Here is a 26,148-nt window from a genome sequence, read left to right as displayed (position 1 = left end):
GTTTCGTCACATTGCCCAGGCTGGTCTTGAACTCGTGGCCTTAGGCAATCCTGCCGTGGCCTCCCAAAGTACTAGGATTACAGGTGTGGCCCACCGTACCTGGCCATTTTTGCCTTTTTTGTTCAGTGATATATCCCAAGTACCTCAACACTGAGTAGGTGCTCAATAAATATTTGTTGACTACATGAATGAATCATGCCCAAGATTCTGAGATTACCTACCACTTACAGGTAAATTCTGAAAACAAAAATACTACTCATCTCAGTTTCACAGGCCTTCTCACGCACAGAGGGTGATGCTTCTCTGTCTTGGCGTCTCGGTTCTCCTGAGTGTCATATTCCAAGCTCCCAGGAGCCCCCAGAGTAGCACTGACCCAGACGCTACACACAGCTGTCACCACCACAAGGAACAGGACATACAAAGTGAAGGAAGCACTAAGGCAGGATGTTGAGAGCAGCAACACCAATAGCATTTTAAACACAAAACATTTGGGAAGTATTAAAGTTTCGTAATTTTCAATAAAAAAGGGAGGGAACAAGTGAAATTGAGAGGTGTTGGCTGCCCTCTCCAGGTAAAGCCACATGGCCTTGGTTGGTACCTGGAACTGGAGAGGCCCATGAATCATTGTGGAATGGCTTTGCTACTGGGGATGGTGCCGGGCATCATGACAGTGATGATTCACCCACCTCCCTCGTGTCTCTTCCATCTCCTCCGAAAGGTAAGCAGTATCTCCAGATGACAAGGAATCAGACAAAGCATCTTTCTAGGCTGTTCGATCTGTACCTCAGGTCAGAGAAGAAGCAACCCTTAACATCACAGTGATTGACTCTTCCCAGGATCGTGGACCATAGGTGTATATGAGAGGATATAAATGACAACTCTTCCTGAAATTGATTTCAGTTGACACCTGGATCAGGTGTTCTATTAAAGAGTCATTAGAACCATGTGGCCAGGGGACAAATACAGTCTTTGAATGTGACGATTCAAGCTTCCTCATTGCTGAACATGTTTAGGCAGGTACAGGCATCCTTAGGTGTCCACGTATTTGGGACATGTAAGTGGAGAGGCATGAACCTGATTCATTTCCTGATCCAGTGATGCTCCCCAGCCCGCCTCCAAACAGACGCAGCATAGCCCAGGCCAGCTCTTAAGGAGTTCAGGAGTGAGAAGAGGCCCTCAGAGATCTGACAGCCTAGCAGCGCGTGGACACCGCCTCAGCCCGCTGAGCAGGAGTCACAGCACGAAGACCAAGCGCAAAGGTGAGGCTGCAGTAGGTTCTGGGGAGGAGTGAGGACAGAGAAGGAGGGATGGGCTCCGATCCTGACAGTACACTCGAGTGAGTGATAAAATGGTTAAAGGAGGGACTGGATTTAGGGGAGATGGGGACACGCATTGGGGAAAGGGGAGAGTGATGTTGGGGATGGAGGCAAAAAAAATGAAAAAGAATGGGAACACAGATGAGATGGGAATGGGGACACAGGAACATGGAGACACAAAAGAGATGAGATTTGAGGGAAAGGGGAGAGGACAAAGAGTGACAGGCAACAGGGACAGAATGAAGGGAGCAGAAATACAAGATGAGAGATGGGGCCACAGGGTTGGTGTTGGGACTGCAGCGGATGTGGACACACAGAAGAAGAGGCAGAGATGAGACAGTGAGGAAAGGAGACAACCGAGTAGGGAGATGGGTGATTAGCTCATATGAGCAAGTATAGGAGGACTAATTTCTCGACTGAACACCTGTGTCCCAGCGACCCCTGCCCTCCATTCTGACTGCTCCCCCCTTGGAGAGATGGCACCGGCCAGAGCAGGATTCTGCCCCCTTCTGCTGCTTCTGCTGCTCGGGCTGTGGGTGGCAGAGATCCCAGTCAGTGCCAAACCCAAGGGCATGACCCCATCTCAGTGGTTTCAAATTCAGCACGTGCAGCCCAGCCCTCAAGCATGCAACTCAGCCATGAAAAACATCAACAAGCACACAAAACGGTGCAAAGACCTCAACACCTTCCTACACGAGCCTTTCTCCCGTGTGGCCACCACCTGCCAGACCTCCAACAAAGCCTGCAAGAATGGCGATAAAAACTGCCACCAGAGCCATGGACCCGTGTCCCTGACCATGTGTCAGCTCACCTCAGGGAAGTACCCGAACTGCAGGTACAAAGAGAAGCGCCAGAACAAGTCTTACATAGTGGCCTGTAAGCCTCCCCAGAAAGAAGACTCTCAGCAATTCCACCTGGTTCCTGTGCACTTGGACAGAGTCCTTTAGGTTTCCAGACTGCCTTGCTGAGCCTCAATTCCCTCTCCAGGCCTCTGCACCACTCCCCTACACCCAGAGCATTCTCTTCCCCTCATCTCTTGGGGCTCTTCCTGGTTCAGCCTCTGCTGGGAGGCTGAAGCTGACACTCTGGTGAGCCGAGTTCTAGAGGGATGGCCTTTCATCTTTTTGTTGCTGTTTCCCCAGATGCCTATCCCCAAGAAAGGGGCTAAGCAAGCTCAGGGCTGTGGGTTCCCTGGTCTATGCCTTTGCACATGTCTTCCCTGCCCCCTGGCATTATGGCAGCATGACAAGGGGAGGAAATAAATGGAAAAGGGGCATATGGGATTTGTGGACACAGCTGTTTCTGTTCCTGAACTAGAAGTCTTCCCCAGCTCTGACGTGGCAGTGAGGTGACCTGAAGCAAAGAAAAATATAAATAAATACCACTTCATATTTGTGTAGAGCCTCCACGTGAATCCTCTAATCCCCTGTGACATAGACTTGACAGGGATTGTATGCCTTCTTTATGGATGAGGAAATGGAGATTTTAGAAAGCTTAATTAATTAAAGAGCTTGTCTAATTAGTTAGTAGCAGAACCTGGACTTGAACCTAGGTCTCATTACTCTAAATATAGTGTACTTTCTACTCTACCAGTTGGACAACAAAGAAGACACCATTACAGGGGCAAGAGAACTAGGTAAGAGTTCACCCATGAAGAAATGAGTGCTCTGAAGAGCCAGTTACCCTGTGTTGGCTGCAATAAAGATCATTACCTCTCTAGCCAAGAGATTGTTTATAAGGTGCTCTGGCATCTTATTCCTTCTCTCTCTTCCTCTCTAACTGCCCCTCCCACTTCTCTAGACCACTGCTCTTCTAACCTAGGCCCTGGGCCTGGCTTTGGCTGGATCCCCTTGGCCTGAAGACATAAGGCAAAGGGAGTGTCTCAACTTCATCCCCCAGATCCAGGATCACATTTCCTTTGACCTTAAAGGACTTCCATGGCCCTGAGCCTGCTTGTCACAAACAGGCTGGTGGGAGCTGCCAGAGCTTCCTTCCTCCTGATAATGATCTCCCCTGCCTCGTTGCTTCCCTGGCTCTCCACTCTGGCAGTCTGCCCAGGCCTGAGGGGTTGAGATGCGAAAATGCCATTTCCCCGTCCCCCTGGGCTACAGATACCATTTCTCCTGCTCTGGTGAGTGGAGCTGGAGAAGATATGGCTTGGTATTGGCCAGTCCTGATGGTCTCTCCAGCATTGCCTGACCAGCACCATCCCCTTCTTTCTTCCTTTATCTCAGTCCCAAACAAGCTGCATTGTATCCCATGCCCGCCCTATTTCAAACCCAAATTCATTATAAGACATTCCCAACCCTGATGAGGATTCCACTCTACCTGTCCCTCCCTATCAACTGCTGTGCTTTTTCACTACTGACCAGAGTCAGAGTAAGCTTGGGAGCCAGACAGAATCAGGTGTAAATCCTGACTCCCGTCTACATGACCTCGAGCAATTGGCTAGTCTGTTTCTCTACAGCAAAATGAGAGGAATCCTATCTGCCAAATAGGATTCCAGGTAAAGATGTGGAAATGATATCTATGGAACTCCTGTCAGCCCCAAGGACTGATAGGTATTAGATCATGATAACTAGTAGTAGCAATCTCCATCTTTGGAAAACACGCAGACCAAGGCAAACACCCTCACTAAGGTCTCCCCAGAGACTTTCTTCTGCCAAAGTGATGATCATGAGTGGGTTAGAGGACAAGCCCGCAGGCAGAGTCCTGTGAGGCAGCCAGGTTGTCTGAGATGATAAGGAGAGAAGGTAGGGAAAGGATGATTAAAAGAAAGGAGAGCAGATCATTGAACAGTTCTAACAGAATGAGGGCCAATAAGTTGATGAGTTGGCCACCACAGCCAAACGACTGAGTGTAAAAATAACTACTACCTGGAAACAGAACATTGCCATCATCGAATGGACTTCTGGGATTCTTTAATAAATCTGAAGTTTATCCAAAATCTGAATTTGTTTTGAACTCTTGTGGTCACTATACTACATTTACCATTCTAAAGAGATGATTTTCACTTGCGGTGCATAGAAAAGCAAGATACTTGAGGCAGCCAATTTTTTTCTTCATTTTATTCTTTTTTCACAACTGTATCTTCTTTATTGATGATCTTTCTATGTATAATATAGTTTTAGAGACATTCTCCTCACAAAATTTAAAGTGGCTAAAAATTATGCCTTCAATACATCCTCCCAAAATAAGAATTTCCAAATAAAACTTTTTCTTGAAAGACTCATGACCTAAATAGCATTAAATAACTAGAAAGTTCTGAAGTAACCTGTGGCGATAGAGGTCAGAATAGTTGTAGCGTTGGGGAAGTACCAACTGTGAAGGGGCATGGGGGAGCCTTCTGAGGACCTGGAAATATTCTATTCTTGGTCTGGATATGTTTCCTATGTGAAAGCTCATTGAACTGCACACTTAAGATTTGTTTCAAGAGGTGGCAAGTGGTCATAAAAATAAATAAATTTTAAAAAGATGTGTATTTTATGTAAGTTTTATCTCCATTTCAAAAAACTCTTTCAAATATATGTACTTCTTATGGGATTATTTTATTTACATAGTAAATGATAATACACAAAGATTCTAAAAAGATTATGACATAATTAAATCATAGATAGAATTATGATGTAATCTAATTTCTATTGTTCTGTTTTGTACCATTTGTTAAATTAAATACTACTTGTGCTGTTTATTAAATTGTTGTAAATACATTGGGCTCAGCCAGGCACGGTGGCTCTCACCTGTAATCCCAGCACTCTGGGAGGCCTAACCAGAGCAGATTACTTGAGCCCAGGAGTTTGAGACCAGCCTGGGCAACATGGTGAAACCCCATCTCTACAAAAAATACAAAAATTAGCTGGGTGTGGTGACACATGCCTGTAGTCCCTGCTACTCCAGAGGCTGAGGTGATGGATCTCTTGAGCCCAGAAGGTCGAGGTTGCAGTGAGCCATGATCTGCATTCCAGCCTGGGTAGCACTCCAGCCTGGGCACCACTGCACTCCAGCCTGGGTAACAGAATGAGAGCTCATCTCAAAATAAATACATACATACATACATACCTTGGTCTCAGAAGGTACAGTTGGCTTTTGAACAACATGGAGGTTAAGGGTGCCTACTGTGTAGTCAAAAATCCAAGTATAACCTTTGACTCCCCCAAAACTTAGCTACTAATAGCCTATTGATCACCTGAAGTCTTACCAATAACATAAACATTCAGTTAACATATCTCTTGTATGCTATATGTATTATGTACCATATTCCTATAATAAAGTAAGATAGAGAAAAAAAAGCTGTCATTAAGAAAATAGTAAGGAAGAAAAAATATATTTACCATTCCTATAGTGGAAGAGGCTCATCATAAAAGTCTTCATCCTCATTGTCTTCACGTTAAGGAGGCTGAGGAGGAGAAGGAAGAGGAGGGGTTGGTCTTGCTGTCTCAGGGATGGCAGAAGCAGATGAAAATTGGAATTTAGTGGACTTGCACAGTTCAAACCATTGTTGATCAAGGGACATAAGGTTCTTCCTAAAATTCTCTAGCTAACACACTCTCTCCTATTATTTATGTTACCTGTGAACTAATTTCCTATTTTTTAACCATGTAGAAATTTTAAATAATTGTTTCATATATAAGCTCTCACAACCATTAATAACATCTTTCTTAAAATAATAAATAATAAATATTCATTTATACTTCCACTGGCTGGTAGACTTTCAATATAATAATTTTTTTAAATTCACAAGGAAAATTTCACTCCAGGTTACATCTAGAATACTCACAAATATTTGGAAGTAACTATTCAGATATTAACAATAAATCCAAATGGCCTGGCCTATTCTCATTACTGGTGCCCTACCTGATTAGATTTAACAGTCACTCAATCCTTCATGTGATCTTGATCACAGCCAAGTTAAAGGATGCCAGGAATAGTGATGAAATAGGAATTTGGCTATTCAGGTTTCTAAAAGGCAACGCTGCACTACAAGAAGATAATAAGTTGGGCCAAATACCAAGTCTGGCTGAACTGTGATGCATTGCTACTTGAAAACTGAATAATAGGAAAAGGAGACTGCTTAATTATGAGATATTTCTGTTGCTGGGGCTGGGAGCTTGGAGAGAGGATGGTGTCCAGGGGAGCTTTGCCCAGTCTTGCGCAGATGGACTTAAAGAGAATTGTTTCAACATTGAGTGAAGGAGCAGAAATGGAGTTCAGTAAAGAAAGTAACCCAAGAACTGGAGATAGATGAGCTGGCTCTCCTAGGAGGGAGACTATTTGAGGTAGACTGGGGAGGAGATTTTCTACATGACTTTGGTTCCCAGAAGTCTCCACACACTGAAGTAAATGAGCTCTAGACATTATGAAGAGGGCCAACAGAATCACTGTGAAGAGAAGGATCCTCAGCTCCAGAGATTTCCTCTGTCTACACCCTGCCCTTAAGATCAGGACCCTTTGGCCCTCTTCATAGTGTCTGGGGCTCTGGGGGATAACCCTTGAGCTATGGTACCAAAAAACATACCAGTAGCAACAACGTCCAGGGAGCCTTCTCTTCTCCTTGGGAGAGCTTCAACTCATTTCATCACACTTCTTCCAGACACCTGCACAACTGGGCTTCCAAAAGTGCTTCAAAGACTTCAGAGCCTCATTCTAATGTCCTCCCCCTACCCCCACCCCACCATAAGTGGGCAAAAAGAAGAGCAGTTATAGCTCTTACCAGGATGCTTACCTGTGCAAGACTCCAAAACCAGTAAGCTTGGGAACATCCATGGAGCCACAGGGACACGAGAAAGCCCACATTGCTAGTGAGATCTTGTAAGAAGTCCACAGTTCATAAGAGGAGAGGTAAAGAAAAATATGTGCTCGTGATGAAAATACACACTGTGATACAAGGCCTCTTAGTTTAGGGAGGTGGGAGTTTCCCCATCTATATAAGCTGGTCTCAAACTCCTGAGCTCAAGCAATCTACTGTCTTCGGGCTCCCAAAGTGCCGAGATTACAGGTGTGAGCCAACGTGCCTGGCAATAATGCTACCAACAGATGGTTTTTGGGCTTGAATACCTTCAGGGACATGGATCTTCACTACCACTTCACAAGAGTATAAATGTGGATTAAAAGTAACAATACATATAAAGCGCTTAGTACAGTGACTAGCATGTAGGGAAAGTTTGAGTAGTGTTAGCATTTCTATTTATCACTGTGGTGTCAAATGTTGAGTGGCCAAACCTGTGATGAATGGAGCAGGCTTGACTTCCGTGACAGAAGAACAAAGGATTTAAACAAGGGAGGCCAAACTCCTCCTCATCCGCCTCTTGCCAAATAGCTCCTAGCCAAGAGTAGATAAGGTAAGGTTTAAGGTCAGACAAAAAGGACAATATGTATTAATTTCTCTAGATAAAGTAATTTGGGAGGAATGGATGGGTACTTTGAGTTGAAGGAGAAGAAAAAGGGGGCTTTGGAGAATTTCTTTTAAGATTACTTGAGGGAGGTTTTTCTGATCTCCAACCTCTGTGAATTTATGAATCCAAAGATGTGAAAATAGGTTGGAGGACTTAGGACCACTAACTTTTGAGGGTGCCTGTGTATTCCCTCCTATCCAAAGAATTTGATTACTGCAGCAATTGATGGAGACAGGGCTCTAGTGACATTTCCAACTTCCCCTCCTGAGATATTTAAATTAGTCCTTAGGAAGGCTTACTGTCCCCTCACCTCCATCACGGAAACCCCTTATATTTTTCCCACCCTCTGATTCAGCTCCATTTTCTGGTTCATTTCCCATCATTCAAAACCTCCACCAATGCCTGTGACTCAACGTCCGGTGGATTGGTTATAGCAGAAAAACATCGTGGTCATTACTTTCTATGGTTTTTTGATAGAAACTTAGTTGAATTGACACATTTAAAACATTAACTGTGGTGTGAATTAGTACAAATTCCTGCTTGGGTCATGGCATTTAGCACAAGACGAAATTTCCTATCTCCATGGCTTTAGGGCTCTCTCAGTAGATACTCACAATATTATAATGCTGCAAGACATCTTGGCCAGTGTTCTCGAGATCTTCTAGTGCTGCCTTCCTCATGTTGCAAATGAGCAAAATAAGACCCTGAGGACTTAAACACCTTGCCCAAGATTACATAAATAATTTAGGCAAAGAACTCGGGCTTTTCCGAACGAGCCCTGTGATATTTCCAAAGTGGCACTCCAACTAATAATATCGAATGGATCTCAGATATCTTTCTTTTTTTTTTTTCTTTTTTTTTTTTTAATGAGACTGAGTCTTGCTCTGTCGCCCAGGCTAGCGTGCAGTGGTGCAATCTCGACTCACTGCAACCTCCGACTCCCAGGTTCAAGCGATTTGCCTACCTCAGCCTCCTGAATAGCTGAGATTACAGGAATGCACCACCAGGCCCAGCTAATTTTTGTATTTTTAGTAGAGGCGAGGTTTCACCATGTTGGTCAGGCTGGTCTTGAACCCCTGACCTCGTGATCTGCCTGCTTCAGCCTCTCAAAGTGCTGGGATTACATGTGTGAGCCACCGCGCCCGGCCCAGATATCTTTCAGGATAAAATCATACATAGACTGGCAAATCAATTTGCAAATGGGCAGACCCCTGGATTTGAGACAAAAGCATGTTCATCCAAAAGAGTATTTAGGGCCCATAATCTTGACATGTTGCATTTCTGACCTTCACCTGAATGCTCATATTGTATCATTGAGATGGGAAAAAAAATAGTACATGAGGAATTGATGGCAAACTAGTCAAGCATGTCCCTGGCCATGCCATTGGCTGCTGGAAACATAAATAAGGATACGCAACAAGAAAAAGAGCCTGGACCTCCCATCTGCTATTCAGGACCAGGGTGAAAACATTACAGAGATCCTGTTTGGTGGAGCTCCAGGTGGGCCTGAGATAACCCAAGCATTTATCTTTGGTAAGGGTTATCACTTTTTACCCTTGAAATTGGCATATCCAGAACAGGATCTTCATGTACAACTAGAACCTGCAGAGCAATGGTTCTCAGAATTTCCCCTGAAGTGCTAGTAACCACAGTGGAAGATTAACTAAACACCCAAAGGAGTGCCCAACAAGCTTCAGCTTTCTCTGAAGTCTCCTTCTTTCGCTTAACTCATATTTATAAAATAGTAGTGCAGATGAGTGTTTTATATGCTATCTTAAAATTTCGTCTGTGGTAATAATAATAATAATGGATCAATGTCAATCTCCTCATTTTGGTGGCTGTCCTGTGGTTATGCATGCAAGAGTACTTGCAATTAGGACATAGTCACTGAAGTGTTAAGGGGTAATGAGCATAATGTCTATAACTTGTTCTCAAATAGCTCAGAAATGTTAATAATTGGGGAACTGGGTGAAGCATATAGGGGAGCTCTGTGTACGCTTTCTGATATTTTTATATACATTTTAAATTTTTTCAAAGTGAAAATATTTAAAAATTTTTTAATGTAATTCATTTCAATTTTTCTATCATACAATGCTATTTTTTGTAAAAATAATGCCTTAAATTACTCCCCACCCCCCAAAAAAAGATAGTTTTGGTAAAATCGTAAAGAAGACATTTCTCTTGTGACTGTGTACCCTCTGCACACATCTGTGTTCCACCAGGGGTAGCAGTACACTGGCTTTAATGTTTTCCTTAACTTGCTCTTTATGGGTTTCTATCTCTGACCAGTGTTTCTTTTCAAGAACTGGTTGAGGAAGATAGGATAGTCATGGGGTTAGTGCATTGGAAAGCTCCTTTTCATGCTGAAAAATGAGAAAATAGACATAGAGCACTTGGAACAGTGACTGGAACATAGAAAATCCTTAGTAAATGTTAACTGTGATTGTTTTTATCATTGTGGCCCTTGTCATTCCTAGGAGGGCTGAAGGCTGCATGCAGGCTTGTTGTGGTAAGTCAGAGGTCTTAGGAAGGCAGCCGGCCTATGAGGGGAGCTGGCGTATCCAGGGAGCCACATGACTCAGCTCTGGTTGGGTTGAAGACAACATCCTCTCCCTCATGAAGATGAATCCAGGAGTGAGGAACAAAGGGAGACAGTCCACCCACAGAGACAAGTTCATAGTACAAATGGGCACCCTAGGAAGGCCTCAAAGAGCTACATAAAAAAGAAAAATGGACCTGGCAGGAGACGGGGTTAGCCACTGGAAACACAGCAGGGCTTCCCAAAAGGCGTGTGGCCACTGGATTCTATGTGGTGGAGCTCTGCTTCTCAGAGCCATAAACCAGGGTCCAGACCACAGGTCTCTCACCACCAGGAAGCTATGTGAAGGTTGAAGCTTGAAAAACCCTACAAGGGTGGCGCTTATAGTTCAAAGACTACCCTCATGGTGCTGCTGTCTTTCAGGCCAGCAACCCGGGAAAATTTCTCTGGCACCCTCGCTCACCCCTCCTTGGGTATCCTGAAAGAATGGGTCTTTAGGGGATAGTTGCTTATTCTCTGCTCCCATTCTTTGAAGTCGCCTTCAGAGTCTACTATTAGGCCTCTCCTTACATTCTAGTAAGGTGCTGGCTACTTACTAGCCCTTTGATGTTTTTTCTTGTGTCACACAAGTGTCAGAACCAGGGGGCATTTTAGAAATTTTTCAGCTGAAACTCTTTGTGTTATAAATAGTAAGGAGACTGAGAGGATCAGAGTGATGACTGAGTTCAACACACGGTTACTGAGTACTCCTGTGAGCTAGCCGTGTGCCTGGCACTATGAAGACAGAGAAGCACTGAAAGACCTGATTCCTGTCCCACAAGTTTACCGTCTACTTGGGAAGACTGGATGCTCTTACTGGATGAAACAGTTAAATAGCAAAACAAGGTAGTACATGATTTAGAACCCAAATGAGTGATACTATGAAACAGTTAATGCTAAAGGGGATTATGAGTTGTATGGGAAGTTTTGTAAATGTGATCATGAGCAAGATAATATGGTCAAGATGAGTTCTAAAGGATGGATAATATTTGAGGGCGGATTCACAAGGAAGAGGGAAACACAGAAGCAAAGTTGAAAACAGCAAAACATGTGCTGGAGACAAAAGGAAAATCGGGCTATTAGGATAGAATTTGGTTAGAATAGTTTGTGTTCAGAAGGAAGACCGGGAGGCCACTCATAAGGGATGGGCAGACTGGACTCCAAGTGAGTAGGAGAAGGCTTTGATTCCAGGCTGGGAAGGCTGGATGTTACCTTGCATGCAGGAGAACCACTGAAGATAAACAGATGTTCTTTAGAGAAATGATGCATGAAAAGAATATTTTGACAAGATCCATCCAACATTATTATACATGCTCAATTAAACTCAGGAGAAAGGGTAGGCAAGGAGGCAGTTAGAAGGTCGTAAGAGTCATCCAGACAGGCAGTGGAAAGGGAGAGAAATATATACAAGAGAACCAATAAGACTAACTGACTCAAGTGCCCCCATGCTTTGACCATGCTAGGTATTCAGTCTGTTAGCCTACTAATTGATATGGGGATGAAAGATTAGAAAAAGTCAGAGGAGACCAATATTTTCAACTGGAAGTGCCAAAAACAGAAACAGGGGCCTTACAAGGGGATAATCGGGTTTTGAGAAAAGTTGAATTCTCAGACAACAGAACTGGGTGCCTGATGTAACTGGTAGGTAGTGAAGATTCATGTCCCTGAAGGTATTCAATCCCAAAAACCATCTATTGGTAACGTTATTGCCAAGTGCATTGGCTCACACCTGTAATCTCAGCACTTTGGGGAGCTGAGGTGAGTGGATCACTTGAGTCCAGGAGTTTGAGACCAGCCCTGGCAACGTGGCAAAACCCATCTCTACAAAAAATAGAAAAATTAGCCGCACGCTGGCCGGGCGCGGTGGCTCATGCCTGTCATGCCTGTAATCCCAGCAGTTTGGGAGGCTGAGGCGGGTGGATCATGAGGTCAGGAGTTCGAGACCAGCCTGGTCAAGATGGTGAAACCCCGTCTCTACTAAAAAATACAAAAATTAGCCCAGCACTGTGGCGGGCGTCTGTAATCACAGCTACTCAGGAGACTGAGGCAGGAGAATCACATGAACCCAGGAGGCGGAGTTTGCAGTGACCCGAGATCTCGCCACTGCACTCTAGCCTGGGTGACAGAGCAAGACTGTCTCGAAAGAAAGAAAGAGAGAGAGAGGAAGGAAGGAAGGAAGGAAGGAAGGAAGGAAGGAAGGAAGGAAGGAAGGAAGGAAGGAAGGAAGGAAGGAAGGAAGGAAGAGATAGATTAGCCACAAGTGGTGGTGTAGGCCTGTAGTCCCAGCTACTCAGGAGGCTGTCGTAGGAGGATCACCTGAGCCCGGGATATAGAAACTACAGGAAGCCATGATCGTGCCACTGCACTCCAGCCTGAGTGACAGAGCGAGACCCTGCCTTAAAAAAAGAAAAAAAAATACTCTTCTCATTAGAGCAAAAGCTAAGATTCGATGAACTTGGAAGTGCCTTCCTGCTTTGATATTCTATGAAACTGGGTCCATGTAAGGTAGTGAAGTGCCTTGCCCAAGGTCATTCAGCTAATTAGTGACAGAAGTGGGACCAGAATTTAGGTCTATTCATGTCTGGTTCAGTATTCTTACCACTAAACTATTTTAACTTTGATTGTACTCTGAGTTGTACTCTCAGGGGTGACCAGAAACCCCATATAAAAACAAGATCAGTAAAAACTGGCTCTGAAATGAAACAAAGCTGCAGCACAGCCTGACACAGTGTACAGAGTGTAAATTTGAGAATCAGATTGAAGTGGCTCTGTCACTCACTCCTGTATGGCTGTGGGCAAATTACTCAACTCCCACACACATAGACATTGTCTCCTCATCTATAAAATAAGCATAAATATTTCTATCTCGTGAGGATGCTGCAAGATAAGTAAGGAGATGTTTTTAGATAGATTGATCACAAAACATTATAAACACACACACACACACTGCTGAGTTCAGTGTCAAGAACATAGTAGACATTAGAGATGGCATTCAGTCTTCTTCTCTTGTGATCTGGTGGGAACAGGCATCTACCAGTCAGAGCCAAGACTGGCTCATCTCCATCCCACCGCACACAAGGTGACTGTTAGCCCACAAGAGAAGGAAATGTTTAGGCCAGCCCTGGGATCCTGCTGCCATCCCCACTCTGTCACTTCAAAGGCTGGCAGCTTGGGTCTGTAACTGTTAATGAATTATCAACAAACAGGAAAGCAGTGTGGCAAGGAAAGATAACACGAACTTTGGAGCCAAACAGACCGAATTTCAAATCCTGGCCCTGCCACTTACTAAATCTGTGGATCCTAACCTGCCAGAACCTTAGTTTCCTTTTCTGTAAAATGGGGACAATATTGTGGAACACACAATACAGTTTGTACAAAAAGTTGTACACAAAGCACAACGCCATGGCTCATGAAGCACCTTTGAAAATGAGATTCTTTATTTTCCACCAAGAACCTAGAACTGTACTGAGCACATTTTAGATGTTCATTACATGATGGTTGGTAGCATCTCTTTCCTCCTGCTGCTGCTGCACAGCCCTGTGCCGACCTGAACCATAAGTAATGTGGTGTATGTTATCCTGGCTGCCTTTAGTAGATGGTAAATATTATACTCTATACTACCATATTCCTAGGCATTTTACCACTCACCACACCACGTTGAATATGTAAGATTCCTCATTCAATATCGTTTTTGCAGAAATGTATCTGAAAAGATTTTTAAAGTTTTACTTCTGAAATTATTTGACTGTAAGTAAGTTGTGATTGGCACTGTTCCTTCTGCATTCCAGGTACTTGGGAATTCCTACAAAATGAGAAAACTAACCAAAGATTGTTTTCCCATGTAGTGAGCTTTTTATGTGTCCCAAATTTCAAAATAAGTGAAATCAACTTCATGTTACTTTAGTAGCAGGTAAGTAAATATTTTTTATTTGATTCTATATTTGACTTTTCCTGTATTGGAGCCAATATATTTTTCCCAGTCTCAAATGTTGTAGGCCCTTGGAAACCTCCCAGGTTCTAAGCACTGAGCTTCTAGTGCTTAATGGATAAAACAGCCCTGAGGCTGTGGCAGTGGGGAAAACTCATGACGAATGACTAGGATCAAAATACACAATCAAAGGAACCCCATCCCCAGGCCTCCGTGAGTGAGGCTGGCCAGCTGCATGGGCCAGCACCTACTTGAGGGAAAGCATGTTTGCAACTTAATTGGAATCAGAGCTTGCAAATTCTCTGGTCAGTCATCTTGGTTGGCAGTAAATGTTTAGGCCAACTCTGGTCTCCTGGTGCCATACCCACCCTCTCACTTCAAAGCTTGGCAGCTTGGGTCTGTAACTGTTAATGAATAATCACTTGGTAACCTTTCCATCCCAATGGGAGAGGCTCAGCTGAGGGCCTGCAGAGAGAAATGACTTCCTGGGGCAGGGGTGGGAGGGAGCAGTGGAGAGGGAGGGAAAGATTTGTTCCCTGGTGCCCAAGTCAACTGCTTTCTGGGTAATGTTTTCCTGGGTTCAAAAATCAATGTTTTGTTTGCTTTGTGGGGAGGAGTGCACGAAGCGATCCCTGCTGTGGAAAAGGTGAGTTCTATTGGCAAAGAAGGCTCCTCCACCATGTTTGCCTGCGATGACAAACATCTCAGAATTTTTACATTCAGAAATGCAGGTACTAGGAGCCTCAGTGAATTTTGCCACTTTGGAGAGCACTTTATCCCAAAGGCAGAGAAGTTACACAAATCCCAGAGGCTGAGAGGTGGAGCAGAGTCCAACACGCTATCGCCGACCTGAGAAACCGCAGTGCAGAGCAAGTTCCCCAGCTGCAGTCATTTGCTTTAACCGTTGACAATTTTCACAATATCTGCTTACCACCCCTATTATATTAATACGCTAAGTATACATTTACTCATTTATTTTAGATAATTCTTTAAAAATGAAACGGAGTAATGCCACCTTTCAAAGAATACTAGTGTTACTTCGTAAACAGAAATAAAAATAAATATAATGAATATCATCTAATTTTTAAATATTCTATCCAGATACTGTTTTCAGCTGAAGACTCAGCCTGAGGCCTGTTGTTGTTATTGAAAAGGAGGAGAAACAAAGACTGGAAAGTGTAAAAGAATTCACCTTCTTGCTCTAAGAGGAGACTTTCTCTTAAACATTTTTACAAGGGTCTGAAGAAATTAAGGCAATGTGCACACACCACCTAAACCCACAAACAGAGACACACTCACTATGCTGTGCTCCTATGGGAAACTCTTTACTCTTCCCTTTTTAGCTTGGCACCAGCCCAAAGGGATGGATTGAACATCAGGAAGCTCTTAGCCCCAGCTCTGCCACTCACTTGGTGGCCTTGGAAAGGGCATTTGCCCTTTCAGGAACTCAAGCTCCCTCATCTTTAAAATGAGGGAGTCAACTGAGATGATCCCTAAGGTCCCTTCCAGCCCTGACCTTCTATCCTTCCAAGACATTCTCCAGCAGGGCAAAATGTCAGGCGTGGAAAGAACCCAACTCGCCATACTGCTTTGCCAGCTGAAGCAGCGATCCCTTCACTAGGAATGACCATTTTTCCTAACTTCAGTGAGAAACTGGACCACAGAATGGGGAGGAATGCATTTGACTCCACGACCTTAATATCAACTCTTTCAGGGACACCTGAGCTAGCCCAGCAGAGGGGCGTATGGACTTTTCACATGTTTTTCTTCAAGATTTAGTTTCTCTTAGCTGGGCACGGTGGCTCACGCCTGTAATCCCAGCACTTTGGGAGGCTGACGTGGGTAGATCACCTGAGGTCGGGAGTTCGAGACCAGCCTGACCAACATGGAGAAACCCTGTCTCTACTAAAAATGGAAAAAAGTAGCTAGGTGTGGTGGCGCATGCCTGTAATCCCAGCTACTTGGGAGGCTGAGGCAGGGGAATTGCTTGAACCTGGGAGGCGGAGGTTGCAGTGAGCTGAGATCGCACCATTGCTCTCCAGCCTGGGCGACAAAAGCGAAACTCAATCTAAAAAAAAGAAAAAAAAAATTTAGTTTCTCTTTGTGATTTCTCAGAGTCTCAGAAAAGATACCTGGGAGTGTGGGGAGAATAGGAGTTAGGGCACCTGAGAGGTCCTGGTTAAAATTTCGTATTCGACACACTCTAGCTGTGGGATGATATGGAATTTTCTTACCTTTTCTGAGCCTCATTTTATTCATATATATATATATATATGAAGGGTAACCATACCACATAAAACTGTTGTGAGGGGTAAACAAGATAAGTGTTTATTAGAGGCACAAAAAGGCACATTATCGGCTGGTACTAAACAATAGAATGCCAGGGGTGTTCAATATTTTAGGCTGCACGTTGCCCTAAAATAACTGACTTAGCGTATGAAATTCTTAGAAGGACTAGCAAGGCTCCCCCATGATGACCTATTCATCCACCTACCTCCCCTCTCTGTTCCACTGTCTCCCTTAGGAGAGATGGCACCGGCCAGAGCAGGATGCTGCCCCTTGCTGCTGCTGCTTCTGGGGCTGTGGGTGGCAGAGATCCCAGTCAGTGCCAAGTCCAAGGACGTGACCTCATCTCAGTGGTTTAAAACTCAGCATGTGCAGCCCAGCCCTGAAGCATGCTACTCAGCCATGAGCAACATCAGTAAGTACACAGAACGGTGCAAAGACCTCAACACCTTCCTGCATGAGCCCTTCTCCGGTGTGGCCACCACCTGCCAGACCCCCAACATAGCCTGCAAGAATCGCCATAAAAACTGCCCCCAGAGCAGCGGGCCCGTGTCCCTGACCATGTGTGAGCTCACTTCAGGGAAGTACCCAAACTGCAGGTACAAAAAGAAGCACCTGAACGCACCTTACATGGTGGCCTGTGACCCTCCACAACAGGGTGACCCAGGGTACCCACTTGTTCTGTGCACTTGGATAAAGTTGTCTAAGGCCTGGCGCCCACATTCCACCTCACACTCTGCAGACTGTACACTGCTGCTTTTCCTCCCTCCAGTTCGTTATTAATCTTTGCTCCTCGTTGCAAATGCCATTTTCTTCACACACACCCAACCTCACATACTCTTGGTTTCTTAGGGAGTTTTAAAGACACTTCAAAGGATGAGGGGAGACAGCAGATTCTCTTCAGCCTTTCATTGTAGCTTACTTTGCAGCCCTTCCAGAGTCAAGCCCTCAGGATCCCCACAAGGATGGATCCAGGTTTGGTGAGGCCTGTGGCTTATCTAATTTTGAAGACCCTCTTAAAGAAAAAGGATATAAAATTACAAATGTAAAATAAGATGCTTGGAAGGGCTGTGGCTGGACAGTTCAGGGAGATCCCAGACAGGGGTAATTATCTAAGGAAGGAAGGAAGGGGAATCTGCTGTGTTCCCTGTGTTGGGCAAAGAAATGCATCTGATCTTGCTGTAATAAAGACTCTGCTGTTGCTGATGGAGTGTGTGTTACTGCCTTGGGGTAAGTGGAGAGGTTTGGAGCTCCAATTCCGAGGCCCTGAAAAGGCCCTGAAACACTTGACTCTGTGAGGCATCAGCTCCACCTGCCTTGCAGGCCGGAGGGAAAGCAGCACCCTGAGCAGGCACAGTCTCGGAAGCTGACTTGATTCTGTCCTCCAGCCCCTTGAGGGCTCTCTGGTCATCCCCTCTCATGTGAAGGGGTAGAGTGACAGGAAGGACAGGCTGAGCCCTGGGATGCCAGTCAGGTCTGAGGCCCGACCCCCTTGTTTCTGCACAAGACCTGAGTTCATGCTTCATCAACGTGACCCAAAGCAGGACCCTCAGCATTCTGGAGTGAGCTTCCCTCCCTGGGGAATTTCAGAATCAGGACCTACTAAGAATCCTGATCTGGTCCTAATCATTACTGAAGACTAACTGTGGTAAAGGAGCAGTTTTATATGCAATCGGCCATAGACCAATACTTTTGTACAATACAGTACAATGAATTACTAGAAAATGAAATATAACTATAGAAAATACAAGCTCAATTGTTTTATTACTAGATTTAATTAATAGAAAATACTCTGTCAAATTGCCATAACAGTTACTGGTTTTTTGGGTTTGTTTTTTTTTTCACACAAGGTCTCACTCTGTCGCCCATGCTGCAGTGCAGTGGCCCAATCTCTGCTCATTATAGCCTCGACATCCTGGGCTCATGTGATCCTCCCATCTCAGCCTCCTGCGTATCTGGGACTACACGTACAAGCACAGCACTGCACCTGGCTAATGTTTGCATTTTTTTGTAAAGACAGGGTTTCACCATGTTACCCAGGCTGGTCTCAAACTCCTGGGCTCAAGCGATCCCTCAGCTCCTGGGCTCAAGTGATCTACCCACCTGGACCTCCCAAAGTGCTGGGATTATAGGCATCAGCCGTGGCGCGCAGCCCATAAAAGTTTCTTAATGTTTCTTCTCAATTTCTGTACTTGTATTGATAGATATTCACAGAGAGAAAAACATACACATATCATACACATATACACACATACATACCTACATGCCAACATAAGGCACACACATAAACACCCTCATATGCATATACATACAGAGGAACACATAGTAACAATGTGCACCTGTGTGCACAACACCCACACATACACATATACTCACACTCAACAAGACACCCCCTCTTCTTCCCCAAGCTATCTCTGCTTTCTTATTATACCTCCCTTCCCATATTTGGAAAGAGAGTTTCCTACACAGGCTATGATTCAGAGTAAGGAAAGGATGTTTGGTGAAATGTGAAGTGGCAGAGAAAGCATAGAATCCAGAAATTCAAAATCCCAGTCCCCTTCTATGCTTTCTAGAACTAGAACTCAATGTAGCCTGTCACGCCAACACCATCTCACTGGCAGCGTAGTTTCCCCCACAGCCTCCAGCCCCCTCCACACTGCTCTGCCCATCACTACCACTATGTTACCCACCCTTGTGCTTATAACCAGGGAAGACATCTGGAAGTGAGAGACAAACAGCATTCTTCTATACCCTGGCTTCTTCCCAGTGTTGTGGGCAGGCTCCACTTCCTGTGGCTGCACCTTAAATGATGGTGTTTCTCAGGGTCCTATTTTGAGCTCTCTTTTCTTCCCACACTGTACTCCACTTGAGTGATTTGACTTACTTCCATGGCTCCAACCACCATTAACCTACTCCCAAAGACAGGTATATCTCCAGCCCAGAGCTCCCAAAGTCCAGACATACATGTCCATCTTCATACTGTTACTAGTCCAGTCAGTGTCCCACAGGCATCTCAACCCAAAACACTCAAAACTAAGTTCATAATCTGCCTGGCTTCCAAACCTGTCCCTCCCTACTCCTGCAGCCTCTCAGTGTTCGTTAGTGGAAGCATCATACCCAATCATTCGAAGTCCTAATCTAAGACACATCTGTGTCAACTCATGCTTGTCTGTCTGTTTTTCCAGTAATTGCCCACCTTATCCCAGGAACTACCTCAAGAGGGCATAAAAGTTATTGAGTTTTATTTTCTTTTTTCCAAATAGCACTGAGTTCCTAACACGTGCTCAATACACATTATGGCTTTGGAGGGGGGCCGTGATTTGGAGCTAGGCAAATATGCGTAGGTTGGTACAACCGCAGATTCACTATCTTGTTTAGAGGGCAAGATTAAATAGTATATATGAAACTACCAAGTAATAAGATAGAAGAGAAGCATAAACCAAATGGATTCTGTAACATTTTTCTCCCACCTCATCTAGGGTTTCATTTATCCTCAAGTTCATTTATCGTAATCTAAAGTTCATTATCCGTTGAATGTTAATTTTCCCGTTGCATACCTCTGGCTTAGCATTAGGTCTGTAGCCAGGGTTAGGCAACACCAGGAGAAGTTCAACCATTCAATATCTGTAAGAATTGTGGCCCCAGAAGCTGGGAAGAGTGTGAAAAGAATTCAGAATAGAATGAATTGTTAAGCAGACTAATTATATCCAAACAAGTGGGGGTAGCAACCTGGGTAGGAGTTTCTGACTTCCTTGTGTAGGCTGAAGAATTAGATGGAGTGTAACTTGAATCTAGGGGTCATGGGCTGTAAAACTGGCCCATTCTGAGGGTAATGATACAGCACGCATAAAACAGGGCTCAGTGGGGCAGCTGGGGCCACAGAAGAGCTGCCCAATAGCCTTGGGACAGAATTTCTACTGTTACCCTCTCTGGGCCCCTGAGAACGTGTTTCCAAAAAATCACTTGAGAAGGGTCTCCTCAGCGATTTGGGAGGACACAAGTATTTTAAAGTGGGTAAGTATGTTTTAATATCCAGAAAATTTAGAATGAAGTATAGAAATGTTTAAAAGAATCAACACATAGCATTCACATATTCGTATTAAGGAATTTGTATTACTCTTGTCATTCTAATTTAAAATGCACATGATTTGAAATGAGACTTTCCTTTAAAATTAGTTTTGGATCATTTAAGAAAACATAGAAATTGAATCATCCTATTTATAAATTGTTAGATTTATAAAGGTTTTTAGGTATTCAGGAATGCTTTGTTGGTTAGCTCAAATGGCCAAATTATAAGGACGTGGAATATATGTTGAAGTTATAAAATATCTCTTTTAATGTTTAAAGAGTTTCCTTAACTACTTACAAATAAGATCAGTCAGTCAGTGAATACGATTCTTTAAAGTGATTGTTAGAATTTATTTCTATGTAAGTTAAACATAAAAGCTTAAGGAAGCTGATTTATAACTTTAACATAGGAAACATAAATGTTAAAAAGCCAAGTGGCCTCTAAATACTCTTTGCTCGGCACAAAAGAAACATTTTAAAGACTCACATTAACACTACAAGACCGATTCATTTTCTATGATATTTTCATCTATATTGCACAGTGGGCTTTGGTGATTATATTTTCTGGTGTTAATATGTTTGTTGATTTTGCTGGGGCGTTTAGCAGGGAGGGAAGCTCAAGGCTCAGGCTCAAGGGCATGCGACTAGCAGTGGAGCTTTCAGAATGGAATCTGGACCTCTGTCTTTCCTCAGCATTCTCCTCCCTCTGCACTGTGCTGCCTTCAGTTGGGTTATTTTTCTGACTTGGGAATGGGAGTATTATATCCTAGAAAACCTGAGAAACATGAGTAGGGTTTCCCTGAGGCCGGTGTAGGGGTGGCAGAGGAATTCAGCAAAATATACTCCAAGAAAAAGTAAAACTGAAAGACTGTGGGCAGGTCTCCATCCTTTATAGGGACTTTTCCTCCTTGGCCAAACTTGGAGTTTTGAGACTACTTTTACTAAGCAAAGTAGTTTTTAAACTGTAAACAAAACAGGCTGGGCACAGTGGCTCATGCCTATAATTCCAACACTTTGGGAGGCTGAGGTAGGAGGATCAATAGAGCCCAGGTGTTCAAGACCAGCCTGGGCAGTATAGTGAGACCTTGCCTCTGAAAAAAAAAAAAAAGAAAAAAAAATTTTTTTAATTAGCTGGGTGTGGGGATGCACACCTGCCTGTAGTCCCAGCTATTTGGGATGCTGAAGTGGGAGGATTGCTTGAGCCCAGGAGGTGGCAGTTGCAGTCAGCTGAGACTGCACCACTGTACTCCAGGCTGGGCAACAGAGTAAGACCCTGTCTCAAAAAGGAAACAAAAACAAACAAAAAAATGTATTTTAAGCAACCAGTTTTAAGCAAAAATTGCTTAAAAATGCATTTTAAGGCCGGGCGCGGTGGCTCACGCCTGTAATCCCTGCACTTTGGGAGGCCGAGGCGGGCGGATCACGAGGTCAGGAGATCGAGACCATCCTGGCTAACACGGTGAAACCCCGTCTCTACTAAAATACAAAAAATTAGCCAGGCGCGGTGGCGGGCGCCTGTAGTCCCAGCTACTCGGGAGGCTGAGGCAGGAGAATGGCGCAAACCCAGGAGGCGGAGCTTACAGTGAGCCGAGATGGTGCCACTGCACTCCAGCCTGGGCGACAGAGTGAAGACTCCGCCTCAAAAAAAAAAAAAAAAATGCATTTTAAGCAATTTACACTTCAGTAAATTAGAGTGCCTGCCTACCAGTGATGTGTACATATGTGTGTGTGTATATGTGTGTGTATATGTGTGTGTGTATGTGTGTGTGTATGTGTGTGTATATGTGTGTGTGTATATGTGTGTGTATATGTGTGTGTGTATATGTGTATGCGTGTGTATTTAAACAAACCCATGTTCAGGGTGAAGAAGTAAAGTTATGTTAACGGAATTAGGAGTGCTATATTCCGCCAAATACAGATCTTTTGGGATTCCAAACTCCTCATCTGAAGTGCAAATATCTATTGGCACGAATAAAACAAGATAATGTAACAATTACTTGGAATCAATCACTTAGGTGTTGGATTTGGCTTGGGGTTATTTGGAGGCAAGGCAAGGATATAGTTTTTGTAATGGGGGGGTCTTAGGAGTAGGTTCAACATGGGCAGAGACCTGGAGGTAGACACTGAGTACAAAAAAAGGAGATGTCAAGGAACTGGAGACAAAGTTTTACCCGCTGCTTGGCAGTTCTGAAGTCTGGGGGATGGGAGTGACTTCATGCTATTGAAATTCCCAGATTACCTGCTCCAGGAGACTGACTCTGCTGGGGGTCTGCCAGTGAGAGCTGGGCTGCTGCTGGCTATAACAGGCACAGGTTATGTCTCAGTAAATGTTAATTTAACAAAATGTGGTTTTGGAGCAAAGGGCTAGGGCTAGGAAAATGTACAGATCATAAGTCTGGAAAGTTTATAAACAATTTCTTTAAAAGTTCTCTCATTATACTTAAATTTTTTCAGTGAGAGGGAATTTACCTATGGAGACAGCTTGTCCCATTTTCAGGCAACTCTTAAGTATTTAAAATTCGCTTACATAGAACCTAATCTGCTTCTCTATAACTGCAACAATTCACTGATGCCCTACCGCTTTGAGCCATTCAGAATAAGCCCAATTCCTCTTCACAATCAACCTTTTAAATATTTTAAGAGTGTTTCATGACCCCTGCCCTCCACATATTGCCACATCTGGCAATAACAAAAGTTATAAAATGGCTTCTACCATCTGACCCAATAATTCCATTTTGTAAAATATGTCAAATGGGAATAATTCAAAGTGGGGAGGAGTACATTTCTACAAATCTTTTTATACCTTTTCTTTGTACAATGGAGAAAAGTTGAACATAATATAAATTCCCTAAAATTGAGAGTGGCTAAATGAATAGTGAACAACTACTTGATTTTTTTTTTTTTTTTTTTTTTTTTTTTTTTTTTTTTTTTGGGACGGAGTCTCTCTCTCTCGCCCAGGCTGCAGTGTAGTGGCGCAATCTCGGCTCACTGCAACCTCCGCCCCCTGGGTTGAAGGGATTCTCCTGTCTCAGCCTCCCAAGTAGCTGGGATTACAGGTGCACTCTGCCACACCTGGCTAATTGTTGTATTTTTAGTAGAGACTGGGTTTCGCCATGTTGGCCAGGCTGGTCTTGAACTCCTGACCTCAGGTGATCCACCCACCTCGGCCTCCCAAAGTGCCGGGATTACAGGCATGAGCCACCACACCCAGCCTACTTGATGCTTTAACTAAAGACAATGTAGGCAAAAATTATACTGATGCATGGAAATATATATGGACAATGCTACATGAAGAAAGCAGAACACAAAACTGTTATTTTCAAATGGGTTGCAACTACATGAAAGAGTTTCTGGGTTTGTATATCAACGAAGTCAGTAAGCAACTTTGGAACCTTTCCAGAAGTCCCCCTCCAAACCATGCTTCCTCCAGACTCTTCTACTACAATGAACCTACATCTGAGCCAGATGATGGTCCACATCTGTCTTAAATTCTATCCCACAGCCAGGCATGGTGGCTCACACCTGTAATCTGTAATCCCAGCACTTTGGGAGGCAGAGATCAGGAGTTCAAGACCAGCCTGAGCAACATGCTAAAATCCCATTTCTACTAAAAATGCAAAAATTAGCCAGGCCTGGTGGCGGGTGCCTGTAATCTCAGCTACTTGGGAGGCCAAGGCAGGAGAATCGCTTGAACCCAGGAGGCAGACGTTGCAGTGAGCTGAGATTGCACCACTGCACTCCAGCCTGGGCGATGAGCAAAACTCCGTCTCAAAAACAAACAAAAAACAACATCAAAAAAATTCTGTCCTGCATGCTTTCTACTTGCAAATATCCTCCAACAGACAAACAAAAAAACCTCATGAGGACTGATTCCAGGAAGACAGGAAAGCAGCTGATCCCAAGCCTCTGCCTTGCCGTTCCCACCTCTCTCTTGTCCCCAACACCATTCCTGTTCTGTGGAGCTTTCTGCCCTCCTTTCAGCCTTCACTTGGATTTATGATCTCTTTTGGGAACTGGTCAGACACTAGCTGAAAAAGCAGTGACAAAATAGACAAGGTTTTTCATTTCATAAAGTTTATTTTTAAATTATATGTGGTAGAAAGGTGAGTCTATTATGATAGAAAATAAATACATAATCAATAGAGATAAATGCTGTGAAGAAAATAAAACAGAATAACATTATTCAGAAAGACGATGGGTGAGAGACCACTTTAGACCAGGTGGCCAGGGAAGAAGACCTTTGAGACTATAAGACTTTAGTTAAGACCTGAAGGATGAGAGCCAGCCACTGGAATCATGAATGAAAAGAAAGCTCCAGACAGAAGGAAAGAAGAACAAAAAGGTGCCAAATTAAACATCTTTAGGAATAAGTAAGGCATGTTTAAAGAACTGAAAGAAGGGGCCAAATGCGGTGGCTCATACCTGTAATCCCAACACTTAGGGAGGCCAAGGTGGGCGAATCACCTGAAGTCAGGAGTTTGAGACCACCCTGGCCAACATGTTGAAACCCCGTCTTTACTAAAAATACAAAAATTAGCTGGGTGTGGTGGTGTGCGCTTGTAAGCCCAGCTACTCGGGAAGCTGAGGCACCTGAATCACTTGCACCTGGGAGGTAGAGGTTGCAGTGAGTCTAGATTGTGACGCTGCACTCCAGCCTGGGCGACAGAGCAAGACTTTGTCTCAATAACAACAACAACAACAACAGCAACAACAAAAACCCTGAAAAACTGAAAGAAGGCCACTGTGGCTGCAGGGTCACCAGTGGCTTAGCATAATGTCACCACAGGGCTATGGCAAAAGATGAAGCAGAAAAGAAAAGGAGAGATAGGTAGAAAAGGAATCATGATGCAAATGGAAAGCCATTAGACGGGGTTGATAAGATTTATTTGGATTTTTTTTTTCTTTTTTTTTTTTTTTTTGGAGACAGAACCTTGCTCTGTCGCCAGGCTGGAATGCAGTGGTACAGTCTCAGCTCACTGCAACCTCCACCTCCCGGGTTCAAGCAATTCTCCTGCCTCAGCCTCCCAAGTAGCTGGGATTACAGGTGCGTGCCACCACGCCCAGCTAATTTTTATGTCTTTAGTAAAGACAGGGTTTCACCATGTTGGGGTTTCACCATGTTGGCTAGGATGGTCTTGATCTCTTGACCTCCCGATCCACCTGCCTTGGCCTCCCAAAGTGCCGGGATTACAGGCATGAGCCACCGCGCCAGGCCTGATTGATTTGAATTTCTAAGATTACTCTGGCTATGGTGCAGAGAATGGCTTATCAGAAGGTAAGAGTGGAACAGGCAGACAAGTGGGGAAACTAATGTGCTAGCACTGGCAAGATGGTGGTGGTATGGACCTTGATGACACTTAGTTCAGAGAAGACAAGTTGTAAATTTTTGAAAAAATATTACCCAATCAAGTAGAACCAAAACCAATGAAAAACTAAACCATAAATAGAACTGACATATATTTACATATCACACAAATTTTTTACCCTAAAATAACTAGGATATTGACCCCAGACTCCTTGGAAGGCAGCGCTAACAAGAACATGTGCTCTCGAGCCCATCCCTAAAATTCCCTTTGTGGT

The 26,148-nt window shown here is 44.0% G+C and overlaps 2 protein-coding genes and 1 long non-coding RNA gene across 4 annotated transcripts in view; 2 read left to right on the top strand and 1 right to left on the bottom strand.

The window, feature by feature from the left end:
- The first annotated feature begins 426 nt into the window (after positions 1-426).
- On the top strand, positions 427-3,127 carry LOC105496570 (ribonuclease 7). The gene is made up of 3 exons (XM_011767097.2): positions 427-718; positions 1,109-1,259; positions 1,752-3,127. Exons 1-3 carry the CDS (start codon positions 617-619, stop codon positions 2,261-2,263), a joined length of 765 nt encoding a protein of 254 aa, XP_011765399.2. The 5' UTR covers positions 427-616; the 3' UTR covers positions 2,264-3,127.
- Positions 3,128-3,168: 41 nt separating this feature from the next.
- The window catches only part of LOC139364353 (uncharacterized), a 26,447-nt gene continuing 3,467 nt past the window's right edge, over positions 3,169-26,148 (bottom strand). The window contains exons 2-4 of one of the 2 annotated variants that reach the window (XR_011626030.1): positions 7,039-7,121; positions 5,648-5,712; positions 3,169-5,321 (exon numbers count right to left, since the gene is read on the bottom strand). This is a non-coding gene — a long non-coding RNA (uncharacterized lncRNA). Of the gene's footprint in view, positions 5,322-5,647; positions 5,713-7,038; positions 9,796-26,148 lie in introns of those variants that run through there. The other variant, XR_011626029.1, reaches the window with a different exon arrangement.
- LOC105496575 (ribonuclease A family member 8) lies at positions 16,729-17,207 on the top strand. Its single transcript, XM_071100518.1, is given in 2 exon segments — positions 16,729-17,179; positions 17,182-17,207. Coding segments are annotated over 2 exon segments (462 nt in total). The 5' UTR covers positions 16,729-16,743.

The sequence above is a fragment of the Macaca nemestrina genome, chromosome 7 (genome assembly GCF_043159975.1).
Source record: "Macaca nemestrina isolate mMacNem1 chromosome 7, mMacNem.hap1, whole genome shotgun sequence".
Taxonomy (NCBI): domain Eukaryota; kingdom Metazoa; phylum Chordata; class Mammalia; order Primates; family Cercopithecidae; genus Macaca; species Macaca nemestrina.
Note: the sequence above shows the minus strand (reverse complement) of the source record. Positions and strands in the feature narration are given on the sequence as shown.

What these genes read in the sequence shown, in the direction of transcription:
- LOC105496570 (XM_011767097.2), top strand. Translation starts at nt 617, where the DNA reads ATGAATCATTGTGGAATGGCTTTGCTACTGGGGATGGTGCCGGGCATC. An exon ending in TCTTCCATCTCCTCCGAAAG is followed by an intron (nt 719 to 1,108) that starts GTAAGCAGTATC and finishes GATGCTCCCCAG; the next exon opens with CCCGCCTCCAAACAGACGCA. An exon ending in CACGAAGACCAAGCGCAAAG is followed by an intron (nt 1,260 to 1,751) that starts GTGAGGCTGCAG and finishes CCTGTGTCCCAG; the next exon opens with CGACCCCTGCCCTCCATTCT.